Source organism: Aotus nancymaae, unplaced genomic scaffold (assembly GCF_030222135.1).
Source record: "Aotus nancymaae isolate 86718 unplaced genomic scaffold, 86718_ANA_hifiasm-v0.15.2.pri h1tg000044l, whole genome shotgun sequence".
Classification (NCBI taxonomy): Eukaryota; Metazoa; Chordata; class Mammalia; order Primates; family Aotidae; genus Aotus; species Aotus nancymaae.
In genome coordinates this window covers 1,297,124-1,315,360 of record NW_026988458.1, presented here as the reverse complement: position 1 = coordinate 1,315,360, position 18,237 = coordinate 1,297,124, and the positions used below count along the sequence as shown (strand labels likewise).

Sequence of the window (18,237 nt, the reverse complement as noted above, 5' to 3'; positions counted from 1 at the left end):
TGCCCCAGGACAGGGACCCCCTGGGGTCCCACAGCAGCCTGGTCACAGCTGCCCCAGGACGGGGACCCCCTGGGGGCCCACAGCAGCCTGGTCACAGCTGCCCCAGGACGGGGACCCCCTGGGGGCCCACAGCAGCCTGGTCACAGCTGCCCCAGGACGGGGACCCCCTGGGGGCCCACAGCAGCCTGGTCACAGCTGCCCCAGACGGGGACCCCCTGGGGGCCCACAGCAGTCTGGTCACAGCTGCCCCAGGACGGGGACCCCCTGGGGGCCCACAGCAGCCTGGTCACAGCTGCCCCAGATGAGGGCCCCCTGGGGGCCCACAGCAGTCTGGTCACAGCTGCCCCAGGATGGGGACCCCCTGGGGGCCCACAGCAGCCTGGTCACAGCTTTCCCAGGTCGGGGACCTCCTGGGGGCCCACAGCAGCCTGGTCACAGCTTCCCCAGACAGGGACCCCATCGGCGGCCCACAGCAGCCTGGTCACAGCTTTCCCAGGATGGGGACCTCCTGGGGGCCCACAGCAGCCTGGTCACAGCTTCCCCAGACAGGGACCCCATCGGCGGCCCACAGCAGCCTGGTCACAGCTTTCCCAGGATGGGGACCTCCTGGGGGCCCACAGCAGCCTGGTCACAGCTGCCCCAGGACAGGGACCTCCCACAGCAGCCTGGTCACAGCTGCCCCAGGATGGGGACCCCCTGGGGGCCCACAGCAGTCTGGTCACAGCTGCCCCAGGACGGGGACCCCCTGGGGGCCCACAGCAGCCTGGTCACAGCTTTCCCAGGATGGGGACCTCCTGGGGGCCCACAGCAGCCTGGTCACAGCTTTCCCAGGATGGGGACCTCCTGGGGGCCCACAGCAGCCTGGTCACAGCTTTCCCAGGACGGGGACCCCCTGGGGGCCCACAGCAGCCTGGTCACAGCTTTCCCAGGATGGGGACCTCCTGGGGGCCCACAGCAGCCTGGTCACAGCTTTCCCAGGACGGGGACCCCCTGGGGGCCCACAGCAGCCTGGTCACAGCTGCCCCAAACGGGGACCCCCCACAGCAGCCTGGTCACAGCTGCCCCAGGACGGGGACCCCCTGGGGGCCCACAGCAGCCTGGTCACAGCTGCCCCAGACGAGGGCCCCCTGGGGGCCCACAGCAGCCTGGTCACAGTTTCCCCAGAACAGGGACCCCATCAGGGGCCCACAGCAGCTTGGTCACAGCTGCCCCAGACGAGGACCTCCTGGGGGCCCACAGCAGCCTGATCACAGTTTCCCCAGGACAGGGGGCCCACAGCAGCCTGGTCACAGCTGCCCAAGATGGGGACCCTCTCGGGGACCCAGAGCAGCCCAAGACGGGGAGCCCCTCAGGGCCCATTAGCAGGACAGGGACCAGGCAGCTCAGAGGCGGCCACACAGGGGACCCATGCAGTAACAAGAAAGAGGAGCTGACACAGCAGACGCAGGAAACGCACACCCATCCTCACGAACGCAGGCCACAGAGTGCGTGCAGTTCCTGGCACACAGCACTCCAGGGCAAGCAAAAGGGTCTGGGGTGGGAGGCAGGATGGGGGTGACCTTGCCAGTGGGCTGTTGCCTGGCTGAGCTTGGTGAGTGGTGGTCACCTGAGTGTAGACGGGTGTCTCATTCGCCAAGGGTGCATAGGCGGTGATCACCAGAGTGTAGACAGCGAGTGTGCACAGGTGGTGGGCGCCCGCGTGTAGACGGGTGTCTGAGTCATTGAATGTGTGCAGGTGGTCATCACCCAAGTGTAGACAGATGTCAGATTCACTGGGTGTGTACAGGTGGTCACCTGAGTGTAGACGGGTGTCTGAGTTACAGAGCATGCACAGGTGGTGGTTACCTGAGTGTAGACGTGTGTCTGAGTTACAGAGCATGCACAGGTGGTGGTTACCTGAGTGTAGATGGATGTCTGATTCACTGAGTGTGTGCAGGTGGTGGTCACCCGAGTGTGCACAGGTGGTGGTCCCAAGTGTAGACGGGTGTGTGAGTTACAGAGCATGCACAGGTGGTGGTCACCCAAGTGTAGACGGATGTCTGAGTTACTGAGTGTGCAGGTAGTGGTCACCCAAGTGTAGACAGGTATCTTATTCACTGAGCATGCACAGGTGGTGGTCACTTGACTGTAGACAGGTGTCTGATGTGCCAGATGTGCAGAGGTGGTAGTCACCCGAGTGTAGACAGTATCTGATTTACCAGGGGTGCACATGTAGTGCTCACCTGAGTGTAGACAGGTGCCTGATTTACTGAGTGCCAGCAGGTGGTGGTCACCCAAGTGTAGACGTAAGATTTGTGCCTCTGTTTCAGTTACACCTGAATAATAAAAGGTTAAAAGTTAGAAGGGTAGAATCTCCACCCCACCGCCCAGGTCAGTGCTGTTCACAATACTTCCGCTTTGGTGGATGCCTGTCCAGATGACTGTCTTAGAAATCACGGAGGATAAAGATGAAGGGACCGCCTGCCCACAGAAGAGAGGCATCCCTGGCCCACCTGCCCCACCACAGCCCGATGCCGTGGGTGGGCTGCAGCCAGGACCCCCGCCAACCTCCGCGCTCTCCCTGCAGGGCTACGCTGCTGAGATGGACAACCCGCTGATGGCTCATCTCCTTTCAACAGGCCTGCACAACAAGAAGGACGTTCTGTTTGGGAACATGGAGGAAATCTATCACTTCCATAACAGGTGGGTCCTCCCTGACTCAGACTCAGGCACGTACCTGTGATCTCCCGCGGCTAGTGATGCTGGCTTTGGGGGCTGCAACAGGAGGGGTCTGGCCACGCCTGGCGGGGGAGGAGCACCCAAGGAGTGGGCTCACAGAGGCTCAGGCATGAGTGCGGGTACATGGGCCGTCTCTGAGTACTCATGTGGCACCGTGCCTGGTGGCTTGTGCCCAGACAGCCGAGTTGTGAGCCACCAGCCCTGAGGAGAGGGCTCTGAGCCCCGAGTGCACCCTATTTTGTGGTGCAGGAGATGGGACCCGCCTGTCCCTCATCCCTTCCTCATCCTGTTGCGCAGGTGGAAGCTGGAACCGCCTCCCAGGTGTATGTTCGGCCCTTTGGGGGTCACTGACGGCCACACCACATAGCAAGGCCTGTTTCGTTCCCAAGCTCTTGAAAAGGATGGCAAACCAGACATTCCCTAGTTGCCATGGGGGTTGCTTGTCCTCTGAGCGACCCGTGGCCCCTCCAGTGTGGGTGCTCTGTCTGGCTGCTTGTCCTCTGAGCGACCCATGGCCCCTCCAGTGCGGGTGCTCTGTCTGGCTGCTTGTCCTCTGAGCGACCCATGGCCCCTCCAGTGCGGGTGCTCTGTCTGGCTGCTTGTCCTCTGAGCGACCCATGGCCCCTCCAGTGTGGGTGCTCTGTCTGGCTGCTTGTCCTCTGCTCCTCTGAGCTGTTTGGCTACTTTAATGCAGTTTGGGGGAGCTCATGGGAAGGTGTAGGGTGGGCGTGCAGTGCAGAGTGCTGGGGAGGCCAGCAGTGGATGGCCCCTGCCGCATGTCCTGGAAGGAGCCCGGGTGAGTGGCTCCCACAGTCATGTGCTTGGGGACCAGCGTGCCCCACCAGCTGTGGGAATCACAGTGCTTGGGATGTCATTCTGACACCTGCTTCTCGCCCCCTGCCGTGATCATCGCCTCGCCTGCCACTTACAGGGAGGCAGCACGTCTGCAGTTGACCAACCAGGGGACTTCCACGTCCACAGAGTTTGGGCAGAACCTTCATGTCCCTATCGTCCCTGGGCATCTGTCCGCACAGCCCCCAGGCTCTCGGCCAGTCCTGCACGCCGGGGTCCCCACAGCTTTAAACTGTAGTGTTCATGCCCCCAGTCCACCCCCAGGTGGTTCTCCCTACCCCGGCCAGACTTCCTCCAGCGGACAGATGCAAGTCAGAAACTGAAGGGCAAACAGCCCAGGAGCCTGGGTTTGGCACTGCCTAGGGCCGCGGCTCAGGGGTGTCTGCAGAGAACCCACAGACCCACGGCCATTTATGGGGGCGGCGCCTCCAGGGCCCTGAAAGGTCCCCTCTCTGTCTTTGCCTGTGGCCCTTCGAGCCAGCAGTCTCTCCAGCTTGTGTGTGCAGCCAAGGCCAGAAACAAAGGAACGCAGCCCCGGGCTGCACCTGCTGGTGCCTGGGAGCTTGGTGCTCGGGACAGGCGTGGGCTGCAGCATCCCCAGGTCAGGCAGGGCACTGGTGCCACATAGTGGCTTACGTTGTTCAGAGCAAGGCAGAAAAGACTTCTGAAAAATCCTATCAGTTTGTCACCAATGCTGTGTGACCGGGGCTCTTTCATACTGTTGTCTAGGATATTCCTGAGAGAGCTGGAAAACTACACCGACTGCCCAGAGCTGGTTGGAAGGTGCTTTCTGGAGAGGGTATGTGGTTTTTTCATGTATATTTTGTCACAACTTCTTAAAATTACTGAATAATGACTTCAAATTCTACTGCAAGTTCCTATTCTAACCAACTGAAATCACAAAATACAAATGTTTTCAATTTGGCTAACTTGACACTCCTGTACCCCAGAACCTCCCGTTCCCCAGAACCTCCTGTGTCCCCAGAACCTCCTGTGTCTTTAGAAATTTCTATGCCCCTAGAACCTTCTGTGCCCCTAGAGGCACCCAGGGGCAGTTGCACCTCACAATAGGGTTAGGGTCTGTTTTTCACTGAATAACTTAGGTAGTTTGTAAAACTGCCAGAGAAAATGTTAGAAGTTCTCTTATAAACAAATTAACAAATGACACCATAAATGGCCTTTTAAGAATGACTGGGGCTGGGCATGTTGGCTCACACCTGTAATCTCAGCACTTGGGGAGGCCGATGTGGGCAGATCATGAGGTCAGGAGATCAAGACCATCCTGGCTAACACAGTGAAACCCCATCTCTACTAAAAACACAAAAAATTAGGCAGGCATGGTGGTGCGCGCCTGTAGTCCCAGTTACTCGGGAGACTGAGGCAGGAAAATCGCTTGAACCTGGAAGGCAGAGGTTGCATGAGCAGAGATTGCTCCACTGCACTCCAGCCTGGAGGAGACTCAAAAAAAAAAAGAAAAGCAAAAAAGAACGACGGGGTAGAACCCCATCTCCACTCCACTCCACGTCTGTGCTCTGGGAAGTCAGTGGGGGACAGGGAGCCCCACTAATGGAGGCAGGCCCCCCAGCGGAGCCTGGGAGCAGTGCCGGCCTCGGAAGCTGTGGGGCGAGCAGCAGTGCCTCGCTGGGCCGGGGAGACGCTCCATGATGCGGTGCCTGTCCCTCGGTGCAGATGGAGGACTTCCAGATCTACGAGAAGTACTGTCAGAACAAGCCCCGCTCCGAGAGCCTGTGGAGGCAGTGCTCGGACTGCCCGTTCTTCCAGGTATGTCCCGGACCTTCCTGCACAATGCAGCTCCCTTTCCCAGCCGACTCCTGAGGAACGATGAAAACTGTGCAAACCAAAGCTCTGGGTTGGTTCCAGGAATGCCAGAGGAAGCTGGATCACAAGCTGAGCCTGGACTCCTACCTGCTGAAGCCGGTGCAGAGGATCACCAAGTACCAGCTGCTGCTCAAGGTGCGCTCTGCGGTGACTGTGGCCCAGCCTCCCGAGGCACCTGCTGGCCAAGTGCCTGTGCCCCCTGGGGCCCCGTCCCCATTGTGCCCTGCCCCTCCCAGGCCCAGGGCACCTCCTCTGAGCCTGTGCTGTGGCCTGGCTCATTTGGACACCTTTGGAGGTCCTACTGTGCGCCACTGTCAGGGATGCTGGGGACGGAGAGGAGCAGACAAGTCCCCGTCCCCACGGGTTTCCGAACAGCCCAGCCCACACGGGATTCTGTGTGATGCGCTGACCTGTCTCTCCACGGGGAAGCCGTGCTCGGATTATCGGGTACACAGCAGGGACGTGGGAGGTGTAGATGGGGGATTCCAGCTGTGAGTTTGCCATGTGGGCCCCTCTAACCTTCAGGCAGGAAACTGCAGCTCCTTGCCTTTGGCCAGGGTCAGGGTGGCGAGGAAGCCCCCTGGGAAGTGGGTGTGAGGGGTCTGCACCTGGGCATCAGGGTGGTAGGAAGGACCTCCCCAGGGAGGAGGTGCTGGGGTCTGCACCTGGGCATCAGGGTGGCAGCAGGAAGCTCCCCAGGGAGCAGGTGCCAGCGGTCTGCACCTGGCAGGGGTGCCACCCCATCTGCAGCACAGCTCAGTCCGTCCCAGCTGCAGGAGGGTGGGCAGGGCAGCTCCCCACAGACCAGGGGAGGGTGGGCAGCGTCCCTATCTCGTGCCAAGCTCCCGAGGGGTCTGTTCTGGGGGACCAGAGCTCTGCGTGTCCTGACAGTTGCCCCACCCTGCGCCCCTCAGGAAATGCTGAAATACAGCAAGAACTGCGAGGGGGCTGAGGATCTGCAGGAGGCGCTGAGCTCCATCCTGGGCATCCTGAAGGCCGTGAACGACTCCATGCACCTAATCGCCATCACCGGCTATGACGTAAGGCGCCCAGACGCCCGGCCTCCCCATGCCTCCGTGGGATACACTGGACCCGCAGCTCAGCAGCTCCCCTGCACACCCCCTGGCTTTGGTGTGAATGTGCAGGTTCTGAGCAGGAGGTCCGGGTGGTCCCCAGATGAGCCCTCTCCCAGGCCCCACAGCCAGGTCCAGACCCCAGTGGGCTCTCTGGGACATGGAGAAAGTCAGGAAGCGTCCCCTACTTGGAGGGCACGCATCGCCAGCTGGAATGCGGCTCAGACCTCCTCAACTCCTTGTCTTCTCCTGGGAGGGGCGTGGCTTGGAGCAGATGTCTGTTTCCTGGGCTGGTGACTTAGAGCAAGCGGCCGCAGAAGCCGGACGTCCACTTCCCCTTAGAGCTCCATGTCAGTCGGCTTATTGCATGTTCGCCCTTCTCTATGTCCAAGCAGCACTCATTCTCAAGGTTTTTAAAACTAGCGGAGTTGACTTATTGCAGCAATTTTTGGCTTGTGAGATAACTGAGTGTCAGTCCGAGTCCCCGAGGCTTCTGCTAGTGCTGACATCCAACACGCCCCACGTGGAGAACCGGCCCCGATGCTGATTAGTGACAGGGCTGTTCCCTCGGAGCTCGCTGTGGGTGCCGTACGTTCCGCGGTGTGGACAGGCGTGTGACATCCTGCACCCACCACGACAGCATCACACGGAGCAGCGTCACCGCCCTGGAAGCCCACATGCCCCCGTCCGTCCCTCCCTCCCCAGCCCCTGGCACCCCCGACCCTTCACGGTCTCCACGAGCTCGCCTCTCCCAGGGCACCTGCAGCTGGAACCGCACCGTGGGTGGGCTTTGCGGAGCGGCTGCTTTGGCTCAGCGACGCGCTCCCTCAGCCCCACGCCTACCCCGTTCTGAACGCAGCCCGCGGTCCCTCGTTTAGGGGAATCTCGGCGACCTGGGCAAGCTGCTGATGCAGGGCTCCTTCAGCGTCTGGACCGACCACAAGAGGGGCCACACCAAGGTGAAGGAGCTGGCCAGGTTCAAGCCCATGCAGCGGCACCTGTTCCTGCACGAGAAGGCCGTGCTCTTCTGCAAGAAGCGGGAGGAGAACGGGGAGGGGTACGAGAAAGCCCCCTCCTACAGCTACAAGCAGTCCCTCAACGTAAGTGACGCGCAGCCCGAGGGAGGAGGGAGACCTCTGGCTGGGTCACTGTGGCCACAAACCTCGGGGTGGGGTGGCCGCACGGAGACTCGGCTCTCGCCCGTAGCTGTGGGGTGGGGACTCTGCACCACCACCTTTGAAAAACAAGGCGCGGGCTCCCGGAGCTCGAGAACCCGGTCTTCGCTGTGTTCGCACAGATGGCTGCCGTCGGCATCACGGAGAACGTGAAGGGGGACGCTAAGAAGTTCGAGATCTGGTACAACGCGCGCGAGGAGGTCTACATCGTCCAGGTGGGCTGCCCACCCCGTTCCCGGCCTCTTACCTGTGGCCGCGAAAGGCTCCTCGTGGGAACCGGTGCTAGAATCTGCCAGGGGCAGCCGCCGTGCACTGAGGGTGCTGCCCTGGGCTGACTCCACCCTGAGCCGGACCCAGACACAATGTAGGGAAAGGACAGGGGTCGCCGTCCCCGCGGGAGCTCGTGCATCCCTGGAGAGTGTGAGCCTGCGGTCGCAGGCAGGACCCATTCTCACGGTGGGGAGGGTGCGGTGCCCTGGGCACCAGGTACAGCTCGTGCGGTGCGTGCGGTGCGTGCGGTGCGTGCGGTGCGTGCGGTGCGTGCGGTGCGTGCGGTGCGTGCGGTGCGTGCGGTGCGTGCGGTGCGTGCGGTGCGTGCGGTGCGTGCGGTGCGTGCGGTGCGTGCGGTGCGTGCGGTGCGTGCGGTGCGTGCGGTGCGTGCGGTGCGTGCGGTGCGTGCGGTGCGTGCGGTGCGTGCGGTGCGTGCGGTGCGTGCGGTGCGTGCGGTGCGTGCGGTGCGTGCGGTGCGTGCGGTGCGTGCGGTGCGTGCGGTGCGAGTCCACAGCGCTTCCCTCCTCTCCCCTCACACGCGGTCGCCTGACCCTTGACTTCTAAGACTATCCTTGGAAGTTCCGAGAGTGAAACCGAAGGGTGTTTCCTCGGGGGCCTGAGTACTCACATCCTGGCGTTTCTTCTGGGGAAACAGGCACCAACTCCGGAGATTAAAGCCGCCTGGGTGAATGAAATTCGGAAAGTGCTGACCAGCCAGCTGCAGGCTTGTCGAGGTGAGGCCGCCTCAGCGATGCTTTTCCCTTAGCTTCGCTGCGGGTGCCTCTTTACCCGTGTTCGGAGCAGCCACCCGGTCCCTGCTCGCGCGAGGTGCCTCGGCAGTGAAGCCGGGACCCCCGTTCACGCGGTCTGTCCGCCCCCTCCTCGCAGAAGCCAGCCAGCACCGGGCCCTGGAGCAGTCGCACAGCTTGCCCCTGCCGGCGCCGACCGGCACCAGGTGAGGACGGACCCGCCGCCGCGGGCCTGCCCCCCGAGCACCCCCGAGCAGGGCTTTGCGCGCCAGGGTCCTCGGCCTCTGTCCCGGAGGGTCCGCTTCGCGGACGTGCGCCGCTGGCAGCGCCCAGCCCCTCTCCGGCTGTCCCCGGTGTGGCCGTTTCACGGCGGCGCTCACAGCCACGGCCGAGCGTTGCAGAGACAGTGCCGCGGCTGGGACCCCGGGCGCTGACGGCCCAGCACGTGGGGGGCCACGGCTTCATCGAATCTCTTCTGCCCTAGTTTTTTCTTTATTTTATTCATTCACTTGTTTTTCACTTTGTCCTGTTTCTGATATAAGCCACCTTTAATCATGCATGGAACAGGATGCGGCCTAAATAAGTAATGCATAGAACAGTAGTTTTAAAAAAGAAACACTCCCCTGCCACCCCACCACAACTAAAAAATAATAATAATAACCTACTTCAGAGCTAGCGAGGGGGTTTCTGTTCTCATCTAGCCGGTCGGGCTGTAACTTAGAAACGAGCGCCCCTCAGAAGCAGCAGGAGACTCAGCTTGAGTTTGGGCCGGGAGCTCAGCGACGTCCGAATGCCTCAGATCCGAGTTCTGAAAAACTCACCAGGCAACATACTATTTCTTTTTTCATTTGTCTGATACCCTCAGTCCCTCAAGAGGAAACTCAAGGAACATCAAAAAGCTGGAAGAAAGGAAAACAGACCCACTGAGCCTGGAGGGATATGGCGGCTCAGCGCCGCTGTCAAAGCCCCCCGAAAAGGGCAAAGGTGGGTGTGTGCAGGGGCCGGACCTCAGAGCGGCTCACGGAGCGCTCCCCGTGTCTGAGACTCGCGTGCGTCCTGCAGCGTGAAGGTTTGCAGAGCGGGCGCTCAGGGCCCCTGCTCCCCGCTTGACAGAGCCGAGGACCTTCCAGAAGAGCAAGTTCTCCCTCTTGGTTGCTCTGCACCCCTGCGTCAGCAAAGCCAGCCCCAGAGAGAGCCCTGGCGGAGGCGCAGCGTGCGCCCCGGAGCCGCCTCGTGGGCTTGTGATGCCGTCTGCATTGTGTCTTTCTCTTCCTTCGTAGATGACGCGGTCACTAGCTCTACCTCAGAAAGCTCTGCGCTTTCCAGAAAGCGCTTTACCCTGCAGGGCTTTGGTAACCTCAAAGGTCAGAAAGGTAAAGGCAGAACCCACCCGAACCCGCCTTCACCGTGGTGGCGTCTGTCATGCATCGTGTGGTGACCATTCGTGCCTCCTTCATCACAAGGGCGGCCACGCAAAAGCGTTTCTTTCAACCAGATCACACGTGCACGGGTGCTGGCACACAGACACCCGGAGCTATCCCTTAGGGGTATCCACAGGGGCGGCCACGCAACAGTGTTTCTTTCCACCAGATCACGTATTCGCTGCCACTGTGTGTCTAGCATTCTAGCATGCAGACACCGGCGTTGTCCTTTAGGGGTGGCTTTGCTTTGGAAAAATGAAGGCGAGTTTTTAAACGGAGGCTTCTTCAGACAGAAGTGCTGTCCTGGCTTTCCAGCACCTCCTTCCCCTCCCTGCCCCCCACCTTCTCCCGCCTCCTCAGGTGAGTTCCCTGCGGGGCGCTGACCCACCCGGAGGCGGGCACTGCTCAGCCACCTTGTGGGCATCGCTAGTGACCAGGGCTGACGGGACGGTTGAGGTGGGGACGTCTCACGCCCTGCTCACCGCGAGAGCTCCGTGCTGGGAAACAGATGGAGGGAAGTGGCCGGCCCTGGAGGGCAGGCGGCTCTTCTGGGAAGCCCTCGAGGCCAGGGCGGACGAGGCTCTTTCTAGAGAACTAGGAGTGTTTTCCAGTTGATCAAATGTTTTGAAGTTGGCCTCAAACTTGAGACAGACAACAGATTCTGGTGCCACAAACCGCTAGCTCAGAACTAAGAAAACGCCCCTAGCGACGGCGCTGAAAGGACGCCTCTGAGTGCCGCAGCCCCACCCGAGCCGCTCCCGGCCCCTCCACCGCGCAGCCCTCGGCCCCCTGCATTTAGCTCACAGAAGCTACTTCTCATCAGTGGAAAGGGGCCAACCCGGCGTCCCCTCCCGACGTGAGCGCGGGTGGCCCCTCGCCTCCTGCCGCCGTCCCTCACGCTCGCTCTCCGCTTGTATTTTGCCTCCTCCTCCTCTTGCAGCTTCTCCTACCAGTCCCGACAAAAAAGCCAAGCGGCACGAAGTAAAGAGCGACCCGACTCCTTTCGGTTTGCGAGGTAGAGTGGCGTCCTCGGGCACGGCACCCGCTCCGCGTTGGCGGGGGGCGCTGCCCGGCTGGCTGTCGGTGGCCGTCGAGGCCACCCGAGGGGGAAGCTCGCGTGGGTCTTCGCGCTCCAGAGGCAGACACGCCATTGTGTTCGATGCGTGGTGCTCTGGAGACAGTCCTCGAGGACTGCGCTCCTCACGGCAGGTCCGTCCGGAGCCTGTGGCACTGCCCACCCCGGCGGTGGCTGCCATGCTGGGCGGGCTGCGTGGGCTCTCACTGCCCAGTGGCTGCTGTCGGCTATAGGGCACCCGTTCCCCGCCCCTTCCCTGCGCCACGGTTTGCCCCGATGCGTCCTGCTGGGGACACAGAGCAAAGCAGCTGGCAGGGCCGACCCAGACCCTCCTTGCCCGGGCAGACGAGGCCGAGCTCCCTGCTGAACCTGGGCGTTCTTGCTTCCTGCCTCCCTTATATTCTGCGGGTAAAAACTGCCCTGTGAAGCCCAAGGGCTTCCCCTGGCCCTGTTGAGAACCTCAAATGCAGGGAGGGGGGATCTCACGTTTAGAATTTTCCTGAGTTTTCAAAAAATTTGCAAAGGTTCCCAGGGATGTAAGCAGATCCAGCCTCCTCATCCCACCCGCCTCCAGATCCGCCTCCCATGACACTGTGAGCCCCCAGGATCCAGGCGGAAGCTGTGGCCACCCTGGGCGTGGGTCCAGAGGCAGGGAGCTGGCCTGGCGTTCTTGACCATCCCACAGCCTGCAAGTGGGTGGGCGCCTGGCTCGCTGCTGTGAGGCCCCAGGAGCTTAGAAGGGCGTTTCCCCGTGACAGTCTCCCAGCAGGGGCTACTCTTGTCTTAAACCTTCTCCATGTGTGACCTGGAGCCGCAGAGCCGGTCCCTGGTGGAGCAGGTGGGCCAAACGCTGCTTCTGCTGCACGTTAGCCAGGCTCATCCGTGAATGGAGCCGGTGTGGCCTTGCAGGGTGTGCAGAAGCCGGGCCGCCGCCCTGGGTCGTTTCCGCCGTCGTCAGTGGCAGACAGCCCAGGTGGTCCTGTGTGGCCTGGGGCTCGGCCCAGGCGCGCTCCCAAGCCCTGCAGGTGGTGACTCCATCGAGCAAAGGCCAGTGGCTACTTTACAGAAAACACGGCCGTGGCCCGGCCCCCTGCCTTCACACAGAATCCCCCGCCTCCTGGTGCAGGGGTGCCGGCCTGGCCTGTGCATAGCAACGCCGCCGTCCTGGTCACGGTCAGACCTCAGCGTTTCGCTGCTGGCCTCCCGGGCACTGTGCCAGCGGGGCGCTCTCGGAGAGCACTGCACACCCCAGGCCCCGGCGGCTCCAGAAGCCCTTTGTGTCTCTGGTAGTGCCGGAGACAGAGCCGCTTGGGGTCCCACAGCGCAGGCCAGCCTCGCTGCCCCGTGGAGAGGTTCGTGTGTGAGCCAGGTCACACTGGCTCCTCTGCACACAGCAGCTGCCCTTCTTTTGTTCCCACTGTCCTCAGTCAGATCGTTGGTTGTCTGTCCAGAGGCCCCACGCCCAGTGCCTCAGAGTAACTGGGGGCCTGGACGGGGAGGAGACGCTGGCAGCCAGGCCCACAGGCCAGTCCCTGCTGCTGTAGCGGAGCCGCCTGGGCCCCCAGCCTGTGCTGTGCCTCAGCCTCCCTCGCTAGGGGCAGTTGCAGGGGCACTCAGGAGGCCGGGCTGCAGGTCCACAGCCAGAAAATCACAGTCCTCAATTCTCAACGCAGATGCAGGCCTGACTCAGCTGCCTCCAGCTGCACCCCTAGAAGGCAGAGCACCCAAGTGGGGTGGAGGGAGCGGCCCCGTGCTCTGCTGGGTGACGGGTGCCCGGGCCCAGCTCCCTGCTCTATACAGATAGCAGAGGCCCGCTCAGCACAGGCTTTATCCTCACTGGCACGGATGCTGTCAGCCATTGGAACTGGCCTGCAAAGCAGCTTGCCATGGCGGCTTCGCGGGCACAGGGCACACGGGCACCCACACCCACAGCTCCCCTGTCCTCCCCATGCCCGGCGCCCTCCATCGCAAGGAAACACTTGCTTCCAGCGGCACCAAATAGGATCTGGAACCGTCGGCGTCTGCCTGCCTCCCTGGCGTGCGTGCGTCCTGCCTTGACGCACTTGGCTCCGGGCGGATGTGCTGGGCCTGCCGCCCGCGGTGCTGTTGCCGTGTTTATTCAGCCCCGAGGGTGTCCCCCGTCTCCCCTAAATGGGAAATGCAGGCGCTGCCCTCCGGGCACCTGGCAGGAGGATCAGGGTGGGGAAGGAGGACACGCGGGGTCCCAAGTTCGAAAGAAGCTCCTTCCTCTTGTCCCGCTCGACGCCGCGTGGTGGGTGGGAGCCCATCTCCACTGCGGCGCCTGCGTGGCGCCTCCTGGCTCGGTGCCGCTGTGCTGGGGGCTAGTCTCCTGCCAACGGGGACCGCAGCCCTCGGTATCCCGTGGGTAAGAGCGTCGGGCCTTCTCCATGAGCCTCTGTCATTCTTTTTAGAAACTGCCCCCCAGCTGGGTCTGCTAGGTGGTGAACATGACCGTGGCCCTGACTGCACACCCCTGCCCTGGGCGCGTGTCAGCTGCAGGGGCCGCCTCCGGGGCCGTGCTCTGCCTGACGAGGGCGTGGCTTCCCCCGCAGCCTGGGGATTCCGGCCTCCACAGGGTGGCCCAGCAGGGGGAAGCAGAGGCTCTCAAACGCTGAACCCTGCCACACATTTTGAAAGTCTTCGGGGCTCCCGCTGAGCTCTTTGTGAACTTGGGGAGACGAAAGTTCTGTTTGGGGGCCCACGGCACACATTTTAGGGGGTCTGTGGGACTTAGGTGACCCTACCTGAGACGGATACAGACAGCGGCTCGTCACTGGGGGGTGCCTCATGGGTGTCTGTGTCTCTCTTAGGTTGGAGCAAAACATCCCAGTCACTGGAAGCCCCTGAAGACGACGGGGGCTGGTCAAGCGCAGAGGAGCAGATTAACTCGTCCGACGCGGAGGACGACGGCGGGGTGGGCCCCAAGAAGCTGGTAACCGCAGCCTCCCTGCGGGCACTCGGGGCGGGGGCGGCCCTCCAGGAGTAGGGATCCTTCTGGAAGGTCCACTGGGCCTGGGTCTCAGGGGCAGCCCCAGCTCCTCCTAACCCTGGAAGGTCCATCGGTCCCGGGTGTCAGGGGCAGCCCCAGCTCCTCCTAACCCTGGAAGGTCTACCGGTCCCGGGTCTCAGGGGCAGCCCCAGCTCCTCCTAACTCCTCCGTCTCAGCGGCACTTTGTGTTTGCTGCGTTAATTTCCAGGTGCCCACTCAGACTCCTGTGGAGCCACCCGTGGGTGCACGTTCCTCAGAAGAGACAGTCCCACCCCACTGCCCTTATGTCATAGAATGCTGTCACCGAGCCTTCCTAACTGTACCCACATCTGTCTCTCATTTTGTAACAAAATGGAACTCCTAAGCATGGATTTGCATTTGAAACTGCATCCATTGTCAATGTCAGAGCAAGAAAAAGCTGCCACGTGTTCATCATTCCAGTGAGGGTTACACCAAGAAGCATCTACTGCGCCTTCTGTGTTGTGCCTAATCCACTCACCAAGGCTGCAGGAGCAAAGGGGACAGGTCCCAGAGGCTCTGGAAGGGCAGAGAGGGCTCCAAAGAGACAGCACGAAGGAAGGCCTGGGCATTAGAACAGATGTGGGGGATAGAGGCAGAGGCCGCGTGGCAGGAGGGGAAACGGGCTGGTGGACCAGCGCGCACGGGGCCTGGGGAGGGGTTTGGATCTCATTCTCTTTGGGGTGTGGGGAGTGGTCCTGTCTGCTCTGGGACCACAGGAGCCAGTACAGGCTGTTGCGTGAGGGCAGGTGGCCAGCTCACCGTCCTGCGCCAGGGCCTGCAGCCGCAGCTCCCCTCCGCACGCGGCACCGGGAGGCTGTGGATCTCCCCGCTCTCTAGGAACAGCTGCCACTTCCCGGGTTCCCATTCCCCTGAGGAACGTGTTCCATAACATCTGTGCAGCATCCACAGGGGGCCAGGAGCAGTTCTAGGCTCTAGAGACAGTGGGACCAGCACAGACAGGAACCTCCGCTCTCAGCGTGGAGAGGAGCAAGGCTTGGAGAGGCTACGCAGGACAGCTGCAGGGAAGAGGGAGGGCAGAGGAGGGCGTCGGGGAGTGCCACAGAAGGCCTCAGCAAAGTGGCATGGAAACGAGCCAAAGGCAGGAAAGCACCCTCCTCCCCGGGGGCGGGAATGCAGAGCAGAGGGCCTGGGGCCGAGGGCTGTGTGTGGAGAGCAGCGCGAGGCTGGGGCCACTGGGCCCAAGGACAGAGTCACCGACGTGTTCTGTCGCCTTTGGCATGGTCATGAGCTGCGGTGTAGCCTCCTCCTAAGGCTGCAACTCTTCCCTGAGATGACCACAGCCCAGAGCTCCCACGGGGCCAGGGTGCCAGCCCAGCGCTCCGCCTGGCTGTTGGGGGGTGCTCTGGGGGTACAGCAGACGGCGCTGGTGGGGCGCTCTGGGGGTATAGCAGACGGCGCTGGTGGGGCGCTCTGGGGGTACAGCAGACGGCGCTGGTGGGGCGCTCTGGGGGTATAGCAGACGGCGCTGGTGGGGCGCTCTGCGTGTACAGCAGACGGCGCTGGTGGGGCGCTCTGCGTGTACAGCAGACGGTGCAGCTGTCGGGCAGGTGCTGATGCTGCCTGTGCCCCGACCTGTTTCCCACCAGGTTCCGGGGAAATACACAGTCGTGGCAGACCACGAGAAGGGAGGCCCCGATGCGCTGGTTGTGAGGAGCGGGGACGTGGTGGAGCTGGTGCAGGAGGGCGACGAGGGCCTTTGGTAAGAGCACGCACTCACCCCCGGGCCGCCCCGCGTATGGCCACCGCTGACCCACACCCCTTGCAGGTATGTCAGGGACCCGACCACCGGCAAGGAAGGCTGGGTGCCGGCCAGCAGCCTGTCTGTCCACCTCAGCCAATCTGGCTCGGCCCAGTGCCTGAGCAGCTCAGGTAAGGCCCACGCACTCCAAGCCCACCCGTGACGCTGCCAAGGGCCCATGTGTGAGGAAGCGGCTCCGTGTGTGCCCAGGAGAGCGGACGCCGAAGCCTGTCCCCGCCTGGTCTCCCTGCAGAGTCGAGCCCAGGGTCGGCCGTGCTGAGCAACTCATCCAGCTGCAGTGAGGGCGGCCAGGCCCCCTTCAACCTGCAGGCGTAGCGCCACGCCGTCTCCACACAGAAGACCAGCGCGCTCTGGGGACTGCCGCTGCGAGGGCTGGCCTGGCATGGTGGGGGCGCGGTGTCCCCAGACATCCCAGGAAGGGGCACCTCACTGCCCTGACCCAGAGCTCCTGGCTGTGGGCTGCAGAGGACCCCTCCGGGGCAGAGGCTGGTTCCACGGAAGACCCCGGACCACAGGGCCTTCCTTCCTCGGAGACTCCAGAGCCCGCCGAAGAGGGGCTGCCGGGAATAGCCCTGGCAGGCAGTGCCAGGCAGCAGCGTCTCACCCTGGCTCCACCGTGCTGTCTCTGCCTCCGGACAGTGCTTTCGGGGCACGCAGACCGTGGAGCTGGTCCTGGAGAAGGGGAAGATTCTCTGACCAATGGCCTGAGGAGAGCAGGGCACGGGGACTCTATATTTACAAGTTTTAGGATTTTTTTTAAGGAGGGATCAATCCCATGGCCATTTTTTGTGGTACTTTGGCCTCAATTCTTTACCAGGAATCACTGTGTTTACATGAAATGACAATTTGATACTGTATTTGATAGAAAACTATTTTTTGTTACCGGGGTTTACATAGAAGCATGCTGTTTATACCACGGCATGACTCTGGGGACCCTCCTGTGGGAACAGATGGCACTCCCTGAGCTCCCTGCTCAGGTGGATGAAAACATGCCCCTGGTGACATCAGGTGGCGTCTCCACCACCAAAAGCGGTCAGGAGCCAAGGAAATTCCTTTACCTGCATACACTTCATTCTCAAAAGAAAATTTAAACTATAATTTAAACAGTTAACCTTCTTTTCTACAAAAATAAAATGCAGGGACTTGATTTTTTTTAAAGAGCTTCACTGAATTAGGATATTTTTATTGCTTTTAAAGAAAATACGAAGATGCCATTTCTGCAGGGTGTCGCGTGCACCAGCACTGCTGACCGTAGCTCAGAGAGCCCTGCCTCTGCCTCACTGCACCGCAGCCTCCTCGGAGGCCGCACCTCCACCCCCCCTCCCCACGTGCCCCCCGCCTCCCTCCAGGTCCACCTGCCACCCAGTGACCACCGTGGGTACAGAAGTGTAAGTGGGGAGACTTTCTTTTATTCAAGTCACAGCAGAACTGGAAAAACCCCCTTCCGCTTTACCCTCTTGTGTTTCAGAAACATATTTTGTTCTTTTGAAGGCTTTTTGGTGTCTGCTCTGCAGATCCTTTTGTATGTGTGCAGCTCTGACCATGTGTGTACATATGCCTCGCTGGAAAGGGAGCGTTCGCCGTCCCCATGCTGCTGGGTGCCCGGACTCACCGCCTCACGGTGGTGGCCCCAGCGTGGTGGAGGCGGGCGTGGCTGCATTCCCCTCACGCTCCCTCCTGGCGGCAGCCTGCAGCCATCACTGGCCAGACCTCCAGGGTGCAGAATTACATAGGGAGCGTGCAGAGACTCGGTAGCTTTTCCTCTGATGTGTAAGTTGCTTGGAACGTGCTGTGCCCTGCTATGTCCCCGATGTGCTGTGCGGGCGCGGTGCCTCCCTCTCGTGGTGCGGCTGCGTGCCCTTGTGTGACCCTCTCCATAAAGGCACTTTACAGCTTCGTGTTTCATCCACTGTCACTTTTTTTTAACTGCTGATGTAAATGAAATTTTAAAAGCAGAGTTCTTTATTGTATGGATGAAGTTTGAATAAATATCAGCAACTCCTGCCGTCTGGCTGCCTTTGTCTAAGACACAGAACATCTGTGCCGTCAGGGTCCCCAGGGCTGCGCTTGCACACGGCGAGTCAGTGTTGGGACGGAACAGAGCCGGGCAGTGAGTGGGGCCCGACATGCGGCCCCGGCACCGAACAGCCCTTTGCTCCAGCGTGTCAGACGGTGCTGACGGCAAAACAGCAGGAGGGCTGTGCGTGTCGGAAACGCAGAGGCAGCAGAGGAGCCGTCACAGATCACAGTGCAG

General features: G+C 61.6%; 1 protein-coding gene and 1 long non-coding RNA gene across 10 annotated transcripts in view; both read left to right on the top strand.

Annotated features, from left to right (window-relative positions):
- MCF2L (MCF.2 cell line derived transforming sequence like) overlaps nucleotides 1-17,988 on the top strand; it is a 255,816-nt gene extending 237,828 nt beyond the window's left edge. For 4 of the 9 annotated variants that reach the window (XM_064361843.1, XM_064361842.1, XM_064361845.1 and 1 more), the window contains 16 exons: nucleotides 2,567-2,682; nucleotides 4,300-4,369; nucleotides 5,260-5,352; nucleotides 5,452-5,544; nucleotides 6,324-6,449; nucleotides 7,361-7,582; nucleotides 7,780-7,872; nucleotides 8,583-8,661; nucleotides 8,816-8,882; nucleotides 9,542-9,660; nucleotides 9,957-10,049; nucleotides 11,038-11,112; nucleotides 14,004-14,125; nucleotides 15,811-15,923; nucleotides 15,990-16,093; nucleotides 16,216-17,575. In XM_064361843.1, the coding sequence (XP_064217913.1) occupies nucleotides 2,567-2,682; nucleotides 4,300-4,369; nucleotides 5,260-5,352; nucleotides 5,452-5,544; nucleotides 6,324-6,449; nucleotides 7,361-7,582; nucleotides 7,780-7,872; nucleotides 8,583-8,661; nucleotides 8,816-8,882; nucleotides 9,542-9,660; nucleotides 9,957-10,049; nucleotides 11,038-11,112; nucleotides 14,004-14,125; nucleotides 15,811-15,923; nucleotides 15,990-16,093; nucleotides 16,216-16,298 (1,668 nt within the window). In that variant the 3' untranslated portion in view covers nucleotides 16,299-17,575. Of the gene's footprint in view, nucleotides 1-2,566; nucleotides 2,683-4,299; nucleotides 4,370-5,259; nucleotides 5,353-5,451; nucleotides 5,545-6,323; nucleotides 6,450-7,360; nucleotides 7,583-7,779; nucleotides 7,873-8,582; nucleotides 8,662-8,815; nucleotides 8,883-9,541; nucleotides 9,661-9,956; nucleotides 10,050-11,037; nucleotides 11,113-14,003; nucleotides 14,126-15,810; nucleotides 15,924-15,989; nucleotides 16,094-16,215 lie in introns of all 9 variants that reach the window. The other 5 variants (XM_064361846.1, XM_064361848.1, XM_064361850.1 and 2 more) reach the window with 2 other exon arrangements.
- On the top strand, nucleotides 14,132-14,641 carry LOC135268840 (uncharacterized). The gene is made up of 2 exons (XR_010337179.1): nucleotides 14,132-14,247; nucleotides 14,301-14,641. It is a non-coding gene; the product is annotated as an uncharacterized LOC135268840 (long non-coding RNA).
- Nucleotides 17,989-18,237: the final 249 nt, after the last annotated feature.